Here is a 21,046-nt window from a genome sequence, read left to right as displayed (position 1 = left end):
CATATGGAGGTTCCCAGGCTAGGGGTCCAATCGGAGCTGTAGCCGCCGGTCTACACCAGAGCCACAGCAACACGGGATCCGAGCCGCGTCTGCAACCTACACCACAGCTCACGGCAACGCCGGATCCTTAACCCACTGAGCAAGGGCAGGGAACGAACCCGCAACCTCATGGTTCCTAGTCGGATTCGTTAACCACTGCGCCACGACGGGAACTCCCCTTCGACTATTTTAAAATGAAAGGGAACTACGTCCAGTCTCTGGGGTTAGAACATGACGGAAGACGGCAGGGGGACAAAAGGACGGATATGTAGGCATGACTGGCTCCCTTTGCTGCACAGCAGAAACTGAAGGAACACTGTAAATCAGTCTACTTGAATAAAAAAATTAAAAATAAATAAGTAAAAGGGTATTTAAAAGAAAACACGGAGTTCCCGTCGTGGCGCAGTGGTTAACGAATCCGACTGGGAACCATGAGGTTGCAGGTTCGATCCCTGGCCTTGCTCAGTGGGTTAAAGGATCTGGCGTTGCCCTGAGCTGTGGTGTAGGTTGCAGACGCGGCTCGGATCCCATGCTGCTGCGGCTCTGGCGTAGGCCAGTGGCTACGGCTCCGATTCGACCCCTAGCCTGGGAACCTCCATATGCCGCGGGAGCGGCCCAAGAAATAGCAAAAAGACAAAAAAATAAAATAAAAGAAAATAAAAGAAAACACGTGCTGCCAGAGCCCAGTGCCCTCAGCTCCTTATCCAATTTTTCCCATAACATTTTTTTGTGATTTTTTAATGATCTTTGAAATCACCCCGACAAAATATATGCTTTTCTCAACACCCAACACAGGTGATGAGAAAATAGAGCTAGATACTCAGGAATACACATTATATGATATAATTTATATAACATTCAAAAGATGAGATATGAATCAACGGGAATAAAAATAAGAAAAGCAGTTATCCGTAGAGTGGTTATTGACGGGACAGGGGTTTTGAGGGAGCTTGGGAGACGCTGACAGTCCTCGGCCTGGGCAAAGATGGCACGGGTGTGTTCAACTGTGAAGACGCATGGCATTTCGCACCTTCCATCTTGACTGTTCGCTCCCCTTCACCAGGTGTGGGCGCATCCTTTGACCCTTCCGCCTGGCCTGCCTTCCAGAGGTCTTTTCTTGCTCCACTAGGAAATGGTGGAGGGATCCCCCCCGCCCCCCCCGGCCCCCCACATGCTCCCTGGCCCCAGGCCCAGGCCGTCCTTCGCCATCCCTCCTGGGGCCTCAAGCAAGCACGGCCCTCCCTCCCTGGTGCAGTGCCTTGACAAGCAAACAAAAAAGCAGTTTTCAAAGGTTCCTTCTTTTTTTTGTGACTGAAATATAAGCACTAGTAGCAGTGGTTGAGCCAATTTTGGGGGCGGCTGTGATTGCTGTAAAATACCTCCCGCCCCCCACCCCCAGCCTAGAAAAGCTCTTGCCCATTGATGGTCAGAGGGAGTCGGCCTTTGGACCAGGGGCTGCCACCCCCGCTCAGCTGCCGGCCTCTGAAATAAACCAAATGTCCCTTTCCACCAACCCTGCCTCTTGGTTGCCTTTAGAACGGGGAGCAGCTGGACCGAACTTTCAGTAACAGGAGGAGGATAAGGGAAGAGCTCCCTTCTTCTGGCCTCCCTGAAACAAGCCAACGTAACAGTGTGTCCACCTGTGCTCAGAAATGTGCCATGGAGCCTCTTCCAACTGACAATCACTAAAAAATGGCATTTGGGCTACAAAGGAAGATGAGTGATGGGCACTGGGCACAGTAGCGCTTCCCAGAGATCCGGGACACCTCGTATCACAAGGGGCTGCCCTGGGCCATGGGCCTGTTTGCGCCCATCCAGCCTGGGGTACAGAGAGCAAAGTTCAGCGCCAGACCAGAGAGAGGCAAAAAAGAACCCCCCACCACCACCACCACCCAGCGTGACAGGTGTGTGGCCGGAGCTCAGGTTCTAATGGAGATCAGGATTCGGAACAAACAATCCAGGCCGGCAGCAGGACTGCAGGACGGGAGCACGGGCGAGGTCGGGAAGGGCAGCGGAGAAGGAGCGGGTGGTGGACACAGAGCTGAGGAGGGGGAGGCAGGAGCTGCCCCAGATGCAGAGGGCGGGGCCGTCCCAGTCTCCCCAGAACGGGCCTGGGACAGGGAAGAAGAGGTCCTGCAGGAAGAGACTGGGAGTCGAGCCGAGGAGCGTCAAGACAAAGACTAGAGCACAGCACTGACGGAGAAAGACGGCTGTCACGGAAACACTGGGTTGGTGTCCAGCCGGCCCTGGGTGGGAGCTCCATTTGTCGCCCAGCAGGTTAAGGACCTGACATGGCATCCATGAGGTTGCAGGTTCCATCCCTGGCCTTGCTCACTGGGTCGGGATCCGGCATTGCCATGAGCTGTGGTGTAGGTCGCAGATGAGGCTTGGATCCTGCATGGCTGTGGCTGTGGTGTAGGCCGGCAGCTGGAGCTCCAATTGGACCCCTAGCCTGGGAACTTTCGTATGCTACAGGTGCAGCCCTGAAACAAAACAAAACAAAACAGCCAGTCCTTGGAGGCAGGAGGGAGCACGAGGAGGGTCCTGGGAGGGGGAAGTCAGGCCTGGCAAAGGACCCAAACAAGCAGGTGATCGGAAGCAACTGTCACGCGTGGGGGTGGAGGAGGGACGACAGAGAGGGTCGTGGCTGGAAGCGCCAGGCTTGAGGGACCTGCTGGGAACCTGGACTCATCCTTCAGGCAACCATTAATGACCGCGGTAGGGCACGCCTCAGGATTTTAAAAACAAATTAATTTGGTCAGACAATTACTATGACAACCATCCACAAGGGAGTGATAAGCAACTAGTGTCTAAATGAGATTAAATTTCCAGACTCTCTAACCTTCTCATTGACAAAGGCCAACAAATAAAGAGTATTCAATGTGGAAAAGAAAGACATTATTGTAAAAGATGGTTTCACTTGACAAAGTAAAGGTAATACTGGAAGCATCTGCCGAAAAATCTTTTGATGCTAAAGGAGCATGGAACATCCTGGAACCTGCCGAAGGGGATTCTTTATTATAGATTTTAAAATAGATTAACCCCCTGAAGGCAAATCACAGAACCAATTATGTTTAAAAGGCATACAGAATTCTATTCCAAACCCAGTCAGTGTTGGAGATCTACAGATTCTAGAGTGTTGCAGCCACTTCAACAGAGCTTTGTGATGTGTGGTCAGAGTGGCTCTCTGCTCCCGCAGACTAAAACGGGTTACACCGGAAGTATGTCAACGACATGACTGAAAGAGGGCGATCCCATAAGGAAATCCCACAAAATGTGAACGGTGTGTCCACAGTCTTTAACAGGTGCTCCAGGGATACAGCGCTCACTAGAATTTCTCCAGAAAGGACCCCTTTCTTGCAAAGATTCAGGCCATGAGGACTACGGAGGGAGAGACCTGCCATGGCAGGCCCTACACAAGGAGGCATGTTCCTTCCTTAACGCTTACAATGTGTTGCCTGACAAGAGTCTGGACACTCTAGCAGGACCTTTGTAGACTACAGGCACCTGGGCGTAGGGATGTGTGTGGGCGGACCCCATATGTGTAGAGAGCCCCTGCCACACACACACACACACACACACACACGCATGCCTTGGGCTTTTCAGCCTCCCCTAACAAAGAAAAGAAAATTATTAGCATCACTATTAAATGGTATTAGATAAATAATTAAGTAATATTATGAGCATTGATAACAGCAGGATCTGGCAAAGGACAAGCAGTCCGTGGTCCTGAATTTCCATACATTCCAGCATTTAGGAGCTGATGCTATTTCCCCACAGAGGTGAATTGTGTTATGGTATCAAGCAAACTCACCGTAGGTGTTACAATCCAAGTCAGAGAAAAACTGTTTTTTCATTTGTCCTTTGTCTTTTCAGGGCCGCACCCTCGGCAGATGGAGGTTCCCAGGCTAGGGGTCCAGTCGGAGCTGTACCTGCCAGCCTACGCCAGAGCCACAGCAACGCGGGATCCGAGCCGCGCCTGCAACCTACACCACAGCTCATGGCAACGCTGGATCGTTAACCCACTGAGCAAGGCCAGAGATTGAACCCGCAACCTCATGGATCCTAGTCGGATTTTTTTTTCCGCTGCGCCACAACGGGAACTCCGAAAAACTGATTTTGAAGGGGCAAATTTACTAAGGCAATTAAATAATTGGATTGACTACCTCACCCGTTGATGCCTCATCTCCTGTTATTCTCCTCCCTGATGTTAGCAACACACTGATTAAAACAAACAACATAATCGAGTCCCAACCAGCAGGAAGATCAGACTCACTTCCTGTCTCGCACCCTCCCTGGCGGCTCTTCGTCCCCCTCTTTGTTCCGACGCGGGCGCCATCAAGGACGAGCCTGCAGGACTTACCTGGACCGCTGCCAAAGGTCCCAGTGCAGGAGCATCCTTAGGAGCAGGAGGACCGTGCCTTGCCCGGCCAACTGCACGAAGATCCAGCCCAGGAAGTTCATCTCAAAGGGACTCGCGTAGGAATCGACGCCGAAGTTGTGGGTCAGGTCGTATTTGATCTGATTGTAGCAGAGCTGGACCAGCCCCTGACCCAGACAGAACTGAGGGAAAACTGTGAAGACCCACTTGAGGGCGTCATAGATGTTCTGTAAATGCTGTTTCGGAGACAGAAAGAGAAATCCAGGTAGACTCCTGGTCACGTGCGTTTCTCCCTGTGGGTCTCCCAGCCCAGCCATTCAATGGCGCTTTCAGGCAGCCATCGAACCAAAGGCACCAATTTTATTTTATTTTATTTTTAATGATTTTCATTTTTTCCTTTACAGGTGGTTTACAGTGTTTTGTCAATTTCCTACAGGACAGCAAAGAGACCCAGTCACACCTACATACATACATTCTTTTTCTCACATTATCCTCCATCGTGCTCCATCATAAGTGACTAGATATGGTTCCCAGGGCTACACAGCAGGATCGCATTGCTCATCCATTCCAAAGGCAAGAGTTTGCATCTATTAACCCCAGATTCCCAGTCCATCCCACTCCCTCCCCATAGCTCTTGGCAACCACTATTCTTTTCTTTTCTTTTTTTTTAGGGCCACACCCTCGGCATATGGAAGTTCCCAGGCTCAGGGCTGCATCAAAGCTGTAGCTTCCCGCTTACATCACAGCCACAGCAATGCCAGATCCAAGCCACATATGCTACCTACACCACAGCTCAGAGCGATGCCAGAGCCTTAACCCGCTAAACGAGGTCAGGGATCTAACCCGTGTCCTCATGGATAGCCAGGTTTGTTTCCACTGAGCCAGGACAGGAACTCCGAAAGGCACTTATTCTTGAGCCTTTAGCTCTGAGGGTTTCGGTCTTGCTTGTGAGCCCTCCTTCTCTCTCTTCCAGCTTTTTCCTTCTGGATGTACATGTCTAGCCTCTGCCCATCCCGCTGTTCTAGTTTAGAAGGTGCATAACTCGTCTGGTTTCACAGGTTCACAAGGGAGAGGAATTCGTCTCAGGATGAATTGTACCTCCAGGGTCTCCCAGATCTGATTGAAAGGCTACTCTGACGAGACCTCAGCTAGCACAAGGTAAGACTCTGGGGGCCGCTGGCATAGATAGATGTATTTTTCACCCGAGAAGGACAAGGAGTGGAACTTTGTAGACCCACGTGAGGACGTGGCAGATGATCTATAAATGCTGTGCAGAGAAATAGAGGGAAACCAAATTAAAGCTCCCACCCAAATCTCTGTGTCGAAGACCTAACCCCCTTGAGAGGGAATTAAGAGGCGGGGCCTCTGGGAGGCAAGCAGGTGTGGGTGAGGGCCCGAGGGCACAGGCCCCCATAAGAAGATGGAGAGGTGTCAGAGCTTCCGCTCTCACCTTGTGACAACACAGGGAGAAGGTGCAAGCCAGGACGAGAGACCTCACCACGCCCCACCTCTCAGCCCTGGATCCTGGAGCTTCCGCCTCCAGAACCACGGGAAATAAATGTCATTTAAGCCATCCAGTCTATAGCATCTTGCTTGTGGCTGCAGCCCAAACTAAGAACTTGGATAACTAATATCACAAGGCGGCATGAGCATTTAAATGAGTGGACAGGATGAGCTGGGACCATATGCATTTCAATAACATGAACAATACTGAGCTCATATTTAGCACAGAGTAAATGCTAAACATATGTAGTTGTCATCATTAACATATTAAAACTAAGTGATATTACAACGACAGAAATGAATAAGGGAGGAGATGGATAAAAGAACAAACAGTATGGAGCTCCCATCGTGAAGCACAAGGATGTGTGGTGTCTCTGCAGCAACCAGGGAGCAGGTTCGATCCCCAGCCCAGCACACTGGGTTAAAGGATCCAGCGTTGCTGCAGCTGTGGCACAGGTCACAACTGTGGCTCAGGGCCGATCTCTGGCCCAGGAACTCCATATGCCTCAGGCTGGCCAAAAAAGAAAACACACAAACAAGCAAGCACACATACAAAAAACAGTATGTAATTGCAGAGAAAACAAAAAGTATATGACAGACTCTGTATGTGGAAAACACAAGTTTCAAACTGAATATAACAACTCACATCTCCCATAAAGTTCAATATCGTCTTTACCTTCTGGTGTTTTATGAAATCTGTTGTTTTATAATGAAATTTAAGTTATTTCAATGGTAATCATTGTCCACTAAGTGCTTTCTGTAGAGTATTGTATGCTTCCGCCTTTACTGGATTTTGTTGTATTTCTTTCTCTCAATAAATGTACAAGGTTCTAAGAAGTAAATTCAATTACCAGAGAACAAACATAGTTTCAAGAGGCTGATTAATATGTTCAAGCCACACTGTGCCAGGGCCTGGATTCAACCCCCACCTTTCTGGTGCAAAGAATACGGGCTTTTCCACTAGGAAATGCAGCCGTTGGAGAAAATCAACCAAAACTGGTCTATTAAACCGACCTTCAGAGTCGACGCAGCTACTTTAAAATATTTAACCCGGAAAGACCACTCGAACTACAACTAACAGCCACAGCTACCGAAATGTCATTGAGAGTCAGACTCACCATTTAAAGCCTTTCTTCTCCTTATGCGGAAACTCAGTAATTGCTCTAAACAACAACATTTCAAAGGGAAGCAAAATCATCCTGTGTACATTGGAATGCAGAGCATATGCTACGTGAAGATGAAAGAATAAGTGCATAAAACCATCAATTACATATAGTTCACCATCAATAATGTCCAGTTTATCCTTATAATGCAAACTTACAGCTGTTGAGAATTAGTAGTTTCAACTAATGTGATCAGAGGACAATGGAAATTTCAATAAAGGCTTTTAGGGGCATGTATGGTTACGCTATGGTTTACTATCTTTTGCATATAGACATGGAGCAAACATGAAAAGTTCATTTGAGGTTCCCTTAATTCTTGTCTTGATTGACTGCCACTATTTACAGTGTCCACCGGTCCTAAAGGGGCTTATTACTCCCATTTTTTCATAAAACTAGGTCCCCTGGATCAAATAATGTACCACATGAAAATGTTTTTGTCTTACTAGTTATAAGACGGAAACAGGAGACCATCACAGCTTTTAACTCAGGATCTGAGAATTCAGGGAAGGACTCGGTCTGACTGCAAGGAACTCACGTGGTGTCGATTTGCACATGAACAAAGCCCTTCAAAGCAGGGACAGCGAGTTCACAAACAATCTACACTTGAGGGGTGTAGCTGCACAAATTCCTGGAACAGTGATTTAAAGTGAATGACTTACAATATGTGGAGAGTGATCAAGTGTGCAGAAAAATAAATTACTGAAACTATGAGGTTTTTAGCTACCCTCGCCCTCCCCTCAAAAGGGAGCCTCACCACTGGGAGACAGAGACGCCCCAGATGCTGAGTTAGAACCCCAAATGCCTTCACAGCCGCTCATCAGGATAAAGAAAGTAAAATGCCCATATGAACACTTGTGTGGTGTGCTCAACGGTTAATACCAGTCACACTGGCACTTATTACTGATCTGAAAATCTGGTCACCTTTCTTGGCTCATTCCACTGATTCCATAAGAATATACTGCTCTGTAACTTACAAATGAATATTTGAAATCATCTATTTATAATGTTGAGTTTTTTAAGCAAACATGATCAAAATAAGAACAAAAGGAAACAAAAGACCCTAGCAAGAGCAACAAAATGCCCTCTATTGTGTATTAACAACTGAATTTGACCCATTTTCTTGCAACAACTCATTGCCTGCCGACTTCGCTCCTGGCGAGTTGTGCCGCTCACAACACGAGGGGATGATGCCCCGCCCTGAGCACAGCCTTGGACTCTTAAGACTCCCTGCTGGTGGAAGACCCCCCACCCACCCCGGGGCCGCCCCAGGCCAGAACTGCGTCCCCTTCAGGCCCTAGGGATTATCTACCTTGAGCCCGCCTCCCCCTCACTCTAGTTCCCGCTGACAGCTCCTCGGAGCTCCGAGGGGGACGAGAGGAATTGCATTGCGCCTCTGCTAACATCAGTGTTCTCCTCGAGCTAAAACCAAATTAATTAATTGTTCTGCTCGTCTTCTATTTAAAGGCTAAACATACCAATACAGATTCGTGTCAAAAGCAGATCCATAAAAATCATCCAAAAGGAATTGTGTCCTCCACTGAGTACATGCACACACCCCAGTGTTTACAGAGCTCACTGCTTCTGTGCAAACAGGAGGCACCACAGCAAATAACAGCAGCCTTCCCTGGCGAGCCCAGCAAGCCTCTGCGATTTCCGGCCCAGGGAAGGGTGTCCGGCCCCACTACGCAGGCCTCTGCCCGGACTTGCTAGGCCGGCAGCGCCCCCTCCAGAACTGGCAGGGCTGGGCCTTTCTCAGCCTGGAGTAAATCAGACACCCCGCTCCTGAGGAATGGGTCCAGGCTGACAGTGGGAGAGAAGAGCGTGGGCAGAGCCAGGAAAGAAAGTAGGAAAGAAAGACGTGGAAATACAGGGCGGAGTGCAAAGCTTATTCCCCAGCAGCACAGGGGCGGCTGAGAAAGCTGGAAGATGGCTTAAGCAGGCAGGACCTGGCCTGCCTCACCAGGAGGAGCCCGGCGGGGCCAGGGGATGTGTCAGGACCGGATTCCTTGACCTGGACACCTGCCGGGGAGGGTACCAGACGAGTGGCCTTGATGCAGATGTCCTGTTGGAGGGCTGCTCTGAGAGGCTTCTCGGCGCCAGGAGATGCTCCTTAACCAGGAGTCTCTGGCACTCTTGGGCCGTCCTCACGCAGCCCTTTGCCCCGGCATCCTGAGCAGCAGCAGGACTAAACACCTCCCGGGGGGCAGAGGGCAGAGGGCAGACGCACCCACCAATCCAGACCCGCTGCGGGCTGACAGTGAGGACGGCACCGCAGCCAGTCCCGCCTGGGATCTGAGCCCAGAGAGGAGCACCTGACCCTCTCCCGTGACCGCTGGACTGGACACCCAGACAGGACGTCACACAGCATCCACTCTCCCGGCATCAACTGGGAACCCATCCACAGGCCGGGACGCGGCCAGGACCCTGAGCCTCTGTCTGCCCTCGCGGTGGCAGAAGCATGCATGCTTTTCGGCTGCTGTTGCCAGCCTGGGTCTGGCGTGTATTGTGGCATAGATGTTTCTGCGAGCTAGAGTCGGTGGCTTTGTGGGGGTTAAAGACAGTGGAAACTAGCACATCTGCATCGGATTGCAGCTGGAAAGGCAACAGCCTCGATGCGACTGTCCTTGTCCCAGTCCCCTTGTCAGGGGACGCTCACTGACCTGAGCCTTGGAGACGATGGCCAGCAGCCGCGGCATGACCGTCATCAGCATGGTGCAGAGGCCAAAGATGAAGTTCAAGGAGATGTAGGAGATGAAGGCGACGTCGGAACTGGAGAAGATCCTGGAGATCAGGTACATCCACGGAAGGCTTGCGTACCTGAGAAGGAGAAGGGAGAGGCGTGGTCCTTGTCCTGCAGCATCTATTTGCATAAAGACAAATCCTGTATATTCATCTGTGTAAAGCAGGGGGAAGCAGGGATGGACTGGGGGTTTGGGATGGAAATGTTCCAGAATTAGGTTGCGAGGATGGCTGTACAGCTATAAATATAATACAATTCACTGGATTATTTTTAAAAATAAAAAAATTAAAAAAAGATTCTTCAACAGACGCGGACAACAGAGAAAGGCTGACTTTCAGGATGCGGCATATGTGCTGCTAAACATCCTCACGTTTGGGAGTTGGTGGTGCCCCTGTCGCACGTATTTGTGTCAAGAACACTGAGATGCACTTTTGGGTAAATCCTGCGTTATGGGCTCTTTGTTAGTACCTTCAACGGGAGTCATCTGGATTCTAGAGGGAAGGATTACTTTCTTTTTAAGTTGTTCAGGCAGAATTTTCCATTTTCCTTTCCAATATCAATAAAATCAAAACTGCACATCCAAAAAAAAAAAAAAAAAAGACTGAATTATAGACGAGATTTTGTGGGCCTGTTTAATTTTCCCTTTTCTGGTGAACAGAAGCACACTTTAATAAATCCCGGCAGTATTTTCTGAAATACAAAGCACATTTTCCAGGGCTTCACTGTCATGATTGGCAGAGCACTGAGCAGGGTCAAGCAAGGGATGAATGTGGCTGAGAGGTCTTGACCTTGGTGGGGGCACCACAATTATGGTTCCAGGGTCAACAGAGTCGGCAGTCACTTGAAATCACAACCTTTATCCTAAGGCCCTCAAACGTCCCCGCGTGCTCTCTGCACACTCAAGGTAAACTTGTCACCGCTTCCCAGGTGATTTAGTGGTTTCTCTCGAAATATTTCAGTGTCTTCTGAATGCCTGAGGTTTTCTTCATATGTTAACTAGCTCTGAAAAGTCTGAGACTTCAGCTTGAGGCTACACCTTCGAGATAGCTTTTCATCTTAGTAGATTCCCCTTCAACATGAAATCTCTGGTATTCGCCCTAGGTCAGGAGATACAGTCTCATATTTCAGAAAATATGATATGAAATATTATACATAAATCATAGAATGTTTTAGAACCTTCTATCAACAGCAATCCATCTCCTAATGCAGGCACGAAGGAAGTTACTTTAGAGCATCCAAGGTGGAGGCGCATGCTCTAATGCAATTGTCCTTAAAAGGCTGCAGCCCCAAATGATTAAATGAGCATTAATAATTAAACTAAATTAATTACCAAAGGGGTCATGACTTCGTGGGGCTCTGTCTGAAATAAAGTATGATGGAGAGAGGATCCCGCCCCCCCCAGTGCTCCCGGGCCCCCCGCCCAGGCTGTCCTCTGCCGTCCCTCCTGGGGCCTCAAGCAAGCACTGCCCTTCCTCCCTGGTGCAGCGCCTTGACAAGCAAATGAACGAGCAGTTTTCAAAGTTTTGGTTGGTGGTTTTTTTGGGTTTTTTTTTTTTTGGTAACTGAAATATAAGCACTAGTAGCAGTGGTTGAGCCAATTTTGGGGGCACTGTAATTGCAGCAAAATTCCTTCCTAGAAGCAGCTAAACATCCCTCCTACCTACTGAAAACTATGGATTCAAACTCGCTATTCTGGAAAACCATGTGATGGGTTGCTTTTCTTTTCCACGTGACGCCATGTTAGGAGTCCCCTAAGGACCTGGGGGACTCATGCCTCTATGACAAGACACCAGGGTTTTCCTGGCTCCTCATGTGACATGGTATCCAGCCAGCCCTCCCGCTTACATTTTACAGCTTGGGGGCAGGTGCAAAAGCATAAGCCTGGGAGAGGATCACCTTCAGGCAGCAGGTTCCCACCCAGGAATGCAGGCAGGGCCCCACCATCCTCCAGGAAGCCAGGTCATTCTCCTCTGTCCTTGAGGATCTGGTCACTGCCTCAGCTTCCCCACTAGTCTCTGCTTCAAGGGAGGTAGTTCAGAATCTGTACTTTGTTACTCATTAGCGCAGGTTACCACAAGGGGCATGTCCTTGAAATGTTGGACCAGGGGATCAAAGCATTACTGAAGCAACAAAGAATCAGAGACAAAGACACAGACTTAGACGCTGCAAAGGATGAGCTCCCACTGCTACAGTAACAAACTGAACTGAGTGCAGTTTTCAGCAGCACAGGCAGCCCTCACTTTGGTGTACTGTCCACGCCCATGAGTTACCTTTCAAACACTTGGTTCAAGTAAACATATTGGCAGCTCCAGTCTTCCTTTTTTTTTTTCAAGAAAAAAGTTAACCTAGCTTAAAAAGTATCATTTTCTTCTTTTCAAGGTGGCACCTGTAGCATATGTAAATTCCCAGGCTAGGGGTCGAATCAGAACTGCAAGCCTACACCACAGCCACAGCAACACTGGATCTGAGCCGCATCTGTGACCTACACAACTTGTGGCAACACCGGATCCTGAACCAGAGATCAAACCTTCATCCTCACGGACACACTATGTGTGGTTGTTAACTTGCTGAGCCACAATGAGAGCCCCATAATTTATTTTTTAGTGAAACCTATGGTAGCTTCAAACAAGCTCTATTCTTTTACTAATATCTAACATAATATATATCATTTCAACAATTTAACACTGGAGGGTGGCATCGTGTTCACAATTATTCTGCAATTTATGGGGTTTTTTCCCTCCCTTTGAAACCGGCATCACTCCCATGCTGCATGAATTTTCCAAGACATGGAACGGGACTATGTGAACTCATCTTCACAATCCTTTACTATTAAATGGGCGCCCAATATATTATTAAAGTTTCAAAAATTTTATAAGCTAGATTCTCTTTTCTGTCTGATATTTTCAGATTTTTTTTTCTTTTTTCGATCCGCATTCTCCTCCTTCCCAGCTTGCATATCAAGTTTTCCTCCATAGAGAGAAAGTTAAAAGAAAAAAGACAACAGGTGCCAGGCACTTTCTTCTGTTCTCTTTTGTGAGACGCTTCACTCCTCTGATCCCTAGTTTTTCGGATTCCAAACAGTCAAACTGTTCCTTTTATTGTGTTCTTCGGTGTCAGCGTGTTCTGGGATTCAGCCTCTCTGAGGCGGTTCTGGGGCTCTTGAGGGGATGCGAGGGGGAACACCGTGGTCCAGGGGATGCTGGGGAGATGGCGGTGCCACGTGGGGCCCCCAGGGGGTCTTCTCTTGCAGGGGGTCACGTGTCAGAGCTGTGGGTGTGGCTGGGCTCCAGGGAAGGAAGAGCCACCATCTGAACCTGAACTGCCCCTCGGATGTCACCCTGAGATTCGGGTCTACCTCCTCTTGGCTCTTCTTCGCTGGAATCAGCCTCGATTCCAACACGGGCGAGTTCCCTTTCCAGAGCCTTTCAGCCCCTCCAACCTCAGAGTCTCTCATCTGAAGTGTGTCACCTTGTGGCCCATGAATGAACTTCAAGGGATCTGTGAATCTCCTGAAATAGTCACGAACAGGTGGAGAGATCTTAGCTTAATTCCGATTCTTAAAGGGGTTGACAAGCAAAACGAGATTAAGAAAAATTCCTAAAAACATAGGTCTTGTTTGTCTTTCTTTCCATGGCCGCACCTGAGGCGTATGGAAGTTCCCGGGCTAGAGGTCGAATCAGAGCTGCAGCTGCCAGCCTATACCAAAGCCACAGAAACGCCAGATCCGAGACACATGTGTGACCTACACCACAGCCCACAGCAATGCCAGATCCTTAACCCACTGAGCCAGGCCAGGGATCAAAACCACATCTTCATGGAGACTATGTCAGGTTCTTAACCCACTGAGCCACAGAGGGAACTCCTAAAAAGAGGTTTTTGTTTTTTTTTAAGAGTATCTCACCATTTGATTTTGCCTAAGTTTCACCTTAATTTTTGAAATCTTCTCTCCTAGAGCAAATTAATACATAGCAAAATATGGTTTCCTCTCACTATAAGGAACTGTGACCACACTAAACATTCAATTGGGTCATCAGACTGAAATCAAATCATTTCTTTAGAACTGGGAGTCCCCACATATTGACCTTTATATACAGGAACATACATTTGCAGCTGAGTATAATAAGCATGTCTCTACTACAGGCATGCTTTAAGAGCCCAACACATAATATCGCCAACATATTAAATTAATTCTAGCAGTAACAATTAAAGCGAAAATTAATTTCATGAGAACTCTTGTCAGCCACTGCAGATGATGCTGATAAGAATGATCTAATATAATCATCACAGCAACAGAATGGTACTTCTATGAGGAAGAAATGAGGCTCAGAGAGAGAAGTGAACATTTCCAAGGTCACATAGTGGCAAGATCAGCATGCCTAAAAAGTTCCTGTCTGCCTCTCCATTTGCCCCTCATCTACCCAGCTGGCTATTTATTTATTATTATTTATATTATTATTTATTATTTATTTATTCTTCCCTAACAGATACTTTCAATAAGTCTGGATCACTGACAGAGCCACAGTCCACGTAAAAATCATTTTACTTGTGATCTGTGGTTTCGATAGAAGCAGAATGCTCTGTTTAAAGTATATACGTATTAGCCTTAAATTATTTAAATTATTTGTATTTTCCCTGCTATTAGCAAGTATCTCTCACCTACTTGGCCGAGCTGTACCGCCAAATATGCACGACATGTAAGAAAAAATGACACTATGTATTCCTGATACCAGCAGGTGTCATTTTGGCACTATTAGCAATGATGCAGGCGTATACATGAGACATTCAGAAAACGACTCTTCTGCTTTTGCTCCTTTTCCTGTGAGAAGAAAAGTGATAGGCCAAACATTTCCAAACCACTACCATCACAGGAGAGGAGAAACAGGCGAGACCCAGGGCTTCAGGAGAGATTCTCCCGCAGCACAATTTTGGAGCTGAGTGGATTACACGTCTGAGCCCCAGATGAATGTCAAAGTGAGAGTGACAAGGATGCGTCTGTCGCAAAGCTTGAGGGCACTTCCGACTCGGCCAAGGCCATCTCCCTCCCCTGCCCCCGCCTCGGTGGGGGGGACACTGGGCATCCGCTCAGGCTGGTCAGCTCAGCGCCCCTTGCAGAAGCAACATAATGGCTTGGAAAGAGAGAAAACCATGAAGCCTACAGCAGGTTCAAAGCCACCCGGCGGGTTTTCTCTTTCAGAAAAACAACCCATAATTGTGCAATCTCTCATCTCATCACATACCCGAAAAGGGCCAGCAGGAGGGCCGTGGCCGCTAGGTTCTGGCGGAAGGTGAACGCCGTTAACTGGAAGGCGGCGATGACGGCGACACAGAGGCAGACGGAGACCAAGTACAACAGCTGCGGGAGCAAAGGGACAGGGCCTGTGAGGTGTGTCACCCTCCTCTCCTGACCTGTAGGTTCTCATTCCAGCTCCTGCGGAAGCAGGGTCCTCTCAGGCCTGTCACTCGTTTTGCAGTAAGGGAAGGAGACCTGGAGAGTCACCTGCTGAGGCTGAATTGTATCCTCTTCAAAATTCATATTACCTGAGGCCTTTGGAGTTCCTGTTGTGGCTCAGTGCTTAAAGAACCCAACTAGAGTCCATGAGGATGCGGGTTCCATCCCTGGCCTTGCTCCGTGGGTTAAGGATCTGGTGTTGCCAGGAGCTGGGAGGTAGGCTGACAGCTGCGGCTCCAGTTCGACCCCCAGCCTGGGAACCTCCATAGGCCCAGGGTGTGGCCCTAAAAAGACAAAGAGACTAAAATAAAATAAAATAAAGTAAGGCCTTTATGGGCTCTGATCCCACAGGACTGGTGTCTTCATGAAAAGAGGAGATGAGGACACAGATGCACACAGAAGACAGGGGACAGGGAGAGACCGGCCGTCCCACGCCAAGAAGCGAGGCTTCAGGTGTGTCCTCGGCCCTGCTGACACCTTGATCTTGGACTTGCAGCCTCCAGAACCACAAGATAAGTTTCTGCTGTTTAGGACTCCGCAGGTGGGGATGTAGTGACAGCGGTCTGAGCTGACACGCCACCCAGATGCCTCTCCCAGGGCAAAGGCCTAGGAATCCAGACATCTCCTGAGGAGACGGCTTCTTCCCACACTCAGAACCACGGGTGGCATCCCTGCCAGCTTCCCCCACAGCGCCTCCTGCAGGCTGACTAACCATGGCCTGCCCTGGGGGCTCTCTCCCCAGCCCCCTTCCTCCCCCGGCCTTGGCGACAGGGCCCCTTCCCCAAGCCTCCCACAGAGTGGGCTCCTCCCAACCTTGGCTGACATGTCATTGCCCAGGGCCCTTCTTTTTTTTTTTTTTTTTTTTTTTGTCTTTTGTCTTTTTGTCTGTTGTTGTTGTTGTTGCTGTTGTTGCTATTTCTTGGGCCGCTCCCGCGGCATATGGAGGTTCCCAGGCCAGGGGTTGAATCGGAGCTGTAGCCACCGACCTACGCCACAGCCACAGCAACGTGGGATCCGAGCCGTGTCTGCAACCTACACCACAGCTCACGGCAATGCCGGATCCTTAACCCACTGAGCAAGGCCAGGGACCGAACCCGCAACCTCATGGTTCCTAGTCGGATTCGTTAACCACTGCGCCACGACGGGAACTCCCCAGGGCCCTTCTTGATGTGAAGTCACCTTCTATCCCATTACCCTCTCGTTCTCTCTTTTTAATTAAAAAAAATTATTATAGTTGATTTACAATGTTCTGTCAATCTCTGCAGTACAGCAAAGTGACTCAGTTTATACACATATATAGTCTTTTTTTGTTTGTTTTTTTTGTCTTTAGGGCTGTGCCCACAGCATATGGAGGTTCCCAGGCTAGGGGTCGAACTGGAGCTGCAGCTGCCAGCCTAAACCACAGCCACAGCAATGCCAGATCCTTAACCCACTGAGCAGGACCAGGGATCAAACCAGCGTCCTCATGGATACTAGTCGGGCTTGTTACACCTGAACCACGACAGCAGCTCCTGAGGGCAAGAATATCACTTTTGTGTGAAAAGGGCTGCTGTGAGTGGCAATGAAAGCAAAGCACTGAGCACTGCAGTTTTGTGGTTCCCGTGACGTGCTCTGGACTCTAGGAAGCAGACCACACTGCACTGCTGTTGCCCCGTGGACAGCAGCTGGCCACCTGCGTGCTTCCACTGAGACCCGAGTCCACGACGGATGTGCTCAGCCCGCCACCCACGCTGGGAACCAGGCTCTGGCCACCCTGGCTAGGGCTTCAGGCTCACAGATGACAGATTCTTTCTAACGATTTTTAGCATCTCACCTTCCAGCCCCTTGGAAAGAGCAGATTAAAGGTGACTATTTTGGAGTTCCTATTGTGGTGCTGCAGAAACAAATCCTACTGGTAACCATGAGATTGTGGGTTCAATGCCTGGCCTCGCTCAGTGGGTTAAGGATCTGGCATTGCTGTGAGCTGTGGTGTAGGTCGCAGATGCGGCTCGGATACTGAGTTGCTGTGGCTGTGCTGTAGGCTGGCAGCTATAGCTCCGATTAGACCCCTAGCCTGGGAACCTCCACATGCCGTGGGTGTGGCCCTAAAAAGCAAAATAAATAAATAAAAAATAAAGGTGACAATTTTCTCATCTTTTAGACAAGAAACTCTTTGTTTCTGGGTAGGCCCCTAACTCCCCAGATCTCCAGCTGTGGCCCCTCAGTCCTCCGTTTCTGGGACAACCCCAAATGGCAGGTGGTGATGAGCAAAGAGGGCAACATGAACCCTGCTTCAAGGAAACAGCTCCTCTTCTGCAAATGGTCTGGGGCGTGCCCCCCCCCCAACACACACACACGTCCCCACGTGCAGGAACATGGAGGGTACCACTCCTGGGTCCTACCATGTCAAACAGGAAGTTAGTGAACCAGTACGTCCTGTAGCCCAGGCCACTGATGTGCTGCAGCCTCTTGACTCCCGTCACCCTGTCCCTCACCACGGAGCTGCCGACGGATGCAGACAGGATGGAGAAGCCGAGCACGATGCAGAGGGCCACGCCGCACTGGCGGATGCTCTCCAGGCTGCAGGCAAAACAGAGCGGCCGTCGGATGCTGATGGAGACTTAGGCTCCTTCTGCCCCAACAGTCAGTGACAAGGACCACGGCAGCAAGAACCATTAATTAAGACCTGATTCACCAGGGTGGGGCTGGGGAGGCAGTGGAGGGTGGAGGAAAAGGGGTATTGTGGGATTACAGAAATCGTGTGCGGAAAACCTCTGTACATTGTGAAACATGACAGAATTTAAGGACTCTTTCATATACTTTAAAAAAGATGAAAAAAATAAATCAGGCCTCCTTTCTCAACTGACTTATAAGAAGGTTTCACAACATCAAGAAAATGAGCTGTTGTCGGATGTGGTATAAATATTTTTCTGTTTCTCCCTTCACTTTTTAAAAGTTTTTTTGATACAGAATTAATTTCCATTTTTAGATCTATATTAACATAAATTATGTAATACATTCTTTTACTTAACAGGCTTTGGCTCAGGTTTAGAAAACGTTTATTTTGCCAAAATTACAAAAATATTCAGACTTATTTCTTCCATTATCTTAATGTTTTCCCTTTAAGTGTTTGTTCCATGGATTTTATTTTACTGTAAGAAAATGAGATAAAAATGCAGATTTACTCATTTACTTTTTTAAATGGCTAGTGAGCCCTGCTAATATTGTAAATAATAAGTGTATTTCCTTAAAAATATTTTTAAAATTTAAAAAGAGCTCAGGACCAGCCAGCATGAGGCTCAAGGATGCGGCTTCTCTCCCTAAATGCCCACAGAGATCTTTTGAGGCCTGGATTACGGCTCCCAGCTTCTAGAAGGCACACTGAGGACTGAGACGGTGAGGGCGGGTCCCAGGCTGCCTGCCTGGGCTCTAGTCTTGACCCTGAGCCCAGCTCCCATTTACAATGAAAGACACCTGCAGAGTGGCTGCCACGCTGAACGGTGGCCTCTGCCCACGTTGGGGTGGGAGGCGGGTGGGGCTTTAGCTCAGCTCCACGCACGGCAGACCCGCCTCTGAATCTGGTCTCTCCAAACACCAGAAATGTTCTGTAACAGCCAGAGGTGCTTTGGTAACGACACACACTGCACTTTCTTGGTCATTTTTTGCTGGCGCCAGGCTGACACCTCCCGTCCGTCACTGCCTTCCCCTTAGGAGGCCAGGTCACAGGTGAAACACAGATAAAGCAGCTCTGCTCAAACCTTCCTTGGTGTCTCATTTTACAGCGACATCCACGTGTCCACACCTAGAGTCCCCAGCGGGGATTCTAGCCCACAGAGGAAGATGCGGAGCAGCTGCAGCGTGGCCTCCTGCCACGTTCAGGACCTCCCGGCAGGTCCCCACCGACCAGGTCTGAGTTCTCCCCTCTGCTGGGGCCGGCCACGGGAAGCACAGAAATAGCACTTTACTTTTGCTTATCATCAATTTTTCACTAAAAGTTCATCAACCGAACGACAGAGAAGAGGGATGGAGAAAGGCGGGAGGGGAGGCCGTGGGACTTGGCACCGGACGAGACTGGCCTCATCACCTCCGTCTCCACCTGGACCGGAGGCCCGTCTGGCACGAGCAACTGTCAGGGGGCGCTACTGCGTTTACCTACATAAATGTCATCTTTAACATTTTAACTTGAGAAAGCTGTTGGGTCCCCCGAGCTTTAGCGAACAAGCCCTTCAAACAACTTCTCCTTAGGAAACAGCTGCATGATGCGCTCGGTCAGCCCGTCCTCCTTCCATCACCAGGTCCTCACACTGGGCACAGCAGTGGCCAAGCTCGTGCCACTCACCTCGCTCCGAGCAGCTGCAGAGGAGCGAAGGGAATCACCCAACAACCCAGAGGCGCGTTTCCGCAGGTGGGGCCGCCCTCCCTCCCCGCCCCCCTCCCACTCACATCTTGTCCTCGTTCAGCAAGGCCCCTCCGTACGGGTGGCTGTAGAGGGTTATTCCTGCAAAAGACAAGTTGAAAAGGGAGCCCATGAGCCCAGGGACAGCCTTCCTCCCAGCCCCCCAAGGCTCTGTGCCCAGAGTGTCTCCTGCCTGTGTGGCCCCAGGGGCCAGAGGTGTACAGGGAAGGGATGAAATTCTCAGCATCCCCAGGAGCAGAGCGAAAGGGGTGGTACCCGAAGGGAAATGCAAATCAACCTGCGGTCAGATGCTGCTTGTGGGTCAGGATGTAGGGCTGTCTGTATAAATTCTTGCAGAGCGCCCGCATCCCATCAGTATTGTCACGTCCGTCACAGAGGCAGCATCTGAAGCGTGGCTATTTGAGGAAGCTCCCTGGGACTCAAGCCTTGGGCTTGCCCACGCCAGGACCCATTTCCGCCCCAGCCTACTCAGCACAGGCCTCTGATTTTCAAGAAACACATCTGCACCACTGGAAGGAGGTGGGTGGAAAACAAACACCCCTGCCCTGCTTGCTCTACAGGGAAAGCTGCCAACCTGTTTGGGCGCGTTCAGTTATAAAATGTTCAACACTCATGGCTGGATCTTTATTTTGATCCTGTTGCAGAAATGTCTTTACAATAAATCGGTAAGAGTCTTGCAGAAAGATTAAAAGCAGTTCCCTAGGAGCTTTCTTGTAGCACAGGGATTAAGGATCCAGTGTTGTCACTGCTGTGGCTTGGGTCACTGCCATGACTCAGGTTCGATTCCCAGCCCAGGAATTTCCACATGCCAAGACACAGCCAAAGAAATTAAAAAAAAAAAAAAAAAGTTCTCCAATATTTGCTTTCTGTACCCTCTTTCCTCTGGATGAATCTGTCCCCTTCATTTTTGCACATGCCCTGGGTCCCTGCCGTCCTCTCAGGGTTTTCATCCAGGAGGCCAGAGTACACGGCCTCAGTGATGGGATGACTGACGAGGTCAGCAGGCCCCACGGTGCCAGGTCCTATTCTGGACATTTTCACAACGATGCCTCACTCGGTATCTGGTGATGAGAAGCTGTGATGCAGAGCCCAGGACCGCCTGCGTGTGCTGCAATCAGTTTGCAGGGTCCACACCGCAGGCCCCAGGAAAGAGCATGCCAGGAAGAGGCCCACCTTGGACACACTCTGCCACCCAGAAGCAGAAACTCGAGCAGAGGAATGTGGCAAATCCCCTGGAACAGGTGGCCTGCTCCTGACACAGGCAGCACCCAAGCGCCCAGAGTCCCTCATCAAACCTCCTAGGGAGAAGGTGATGCTGAGAGCCTTCTGTCTACATGGAGAGCCACAGTGGCTCGCCAACATGAGACGTCAGAAG

General features: G+C 49.5%; 1 protein-coding gene across 11 annotated transcripts in view; it reads right to left on the bottom strand.

The window, feature by feature from the left end:
* ABCA13 (ATP binding cassette subfamily A member 13) overlaps window positions 1–21,046 on the bottom strand; it is a 349,393-nt gene that overhangs the window by 73,695 nt on the left and 254,652 nt on the right. For 7 of the 11 annotated variants that reach the window (XR_014816631.1, XM_021063900.2, XM_021063898.2 and 4 more), the window contains 5 exons: window positions 19,698–19,752; window positions 17,657–17,834; window positions 15,064–15,179; window positions 9,747–9,903; window positions 4,403–4,656 (listed from right to left, as the gene is read on the bottom strand). Coding sequence is in view for 8 of the 11 variants with exons in the window: in XM_021063900.2 (XP_020919559.2) it covers window positions 4,403–4,656; window positions 9,747–9,903; window positions 15,064–15,179; window positions 17,657–17,834; window positions 19,698–19,752 (760 nt within the window). In the remaining 3 variants the exon portion in view is untranslated. Of the gene's footprint in view, window positions 1–4,402; window positions 4,657–6,468; window positions 9,904–15,063; window positions 15,180–17,656; window positions 17,835–18,195; window positions 19,608–19,697; window positions 19,753–21,046 lie in introns of those variants that run through there. The other 4 variants (XR_014816632.1, XM_084978169.1, XM_021063905.2 and 1 more) reach the window with 4 other exon arrangements.

Source organism: Sus scrofa, chromosome 9 (genome assembly GCF_054392235.1).
Source record: "Sus scrofa isolate SSC_HxYL_T2T_F1_AM1 chromosome 9, Sscrofa_HxYL_maternal_Yorkshire_Landrace_v2.0, whole genome shotgun sequence".
NCBI lineage: Eukaryota > Metazoa > Chordata > Mammalia > Artiodactyla > Suidae > Sus > Sus scrofa.
The sequence above is the reverse complement of the archived record's forward strand: the minus strand, read 5'-3'. Positions and strand labels throughout refer to the sequence as shown.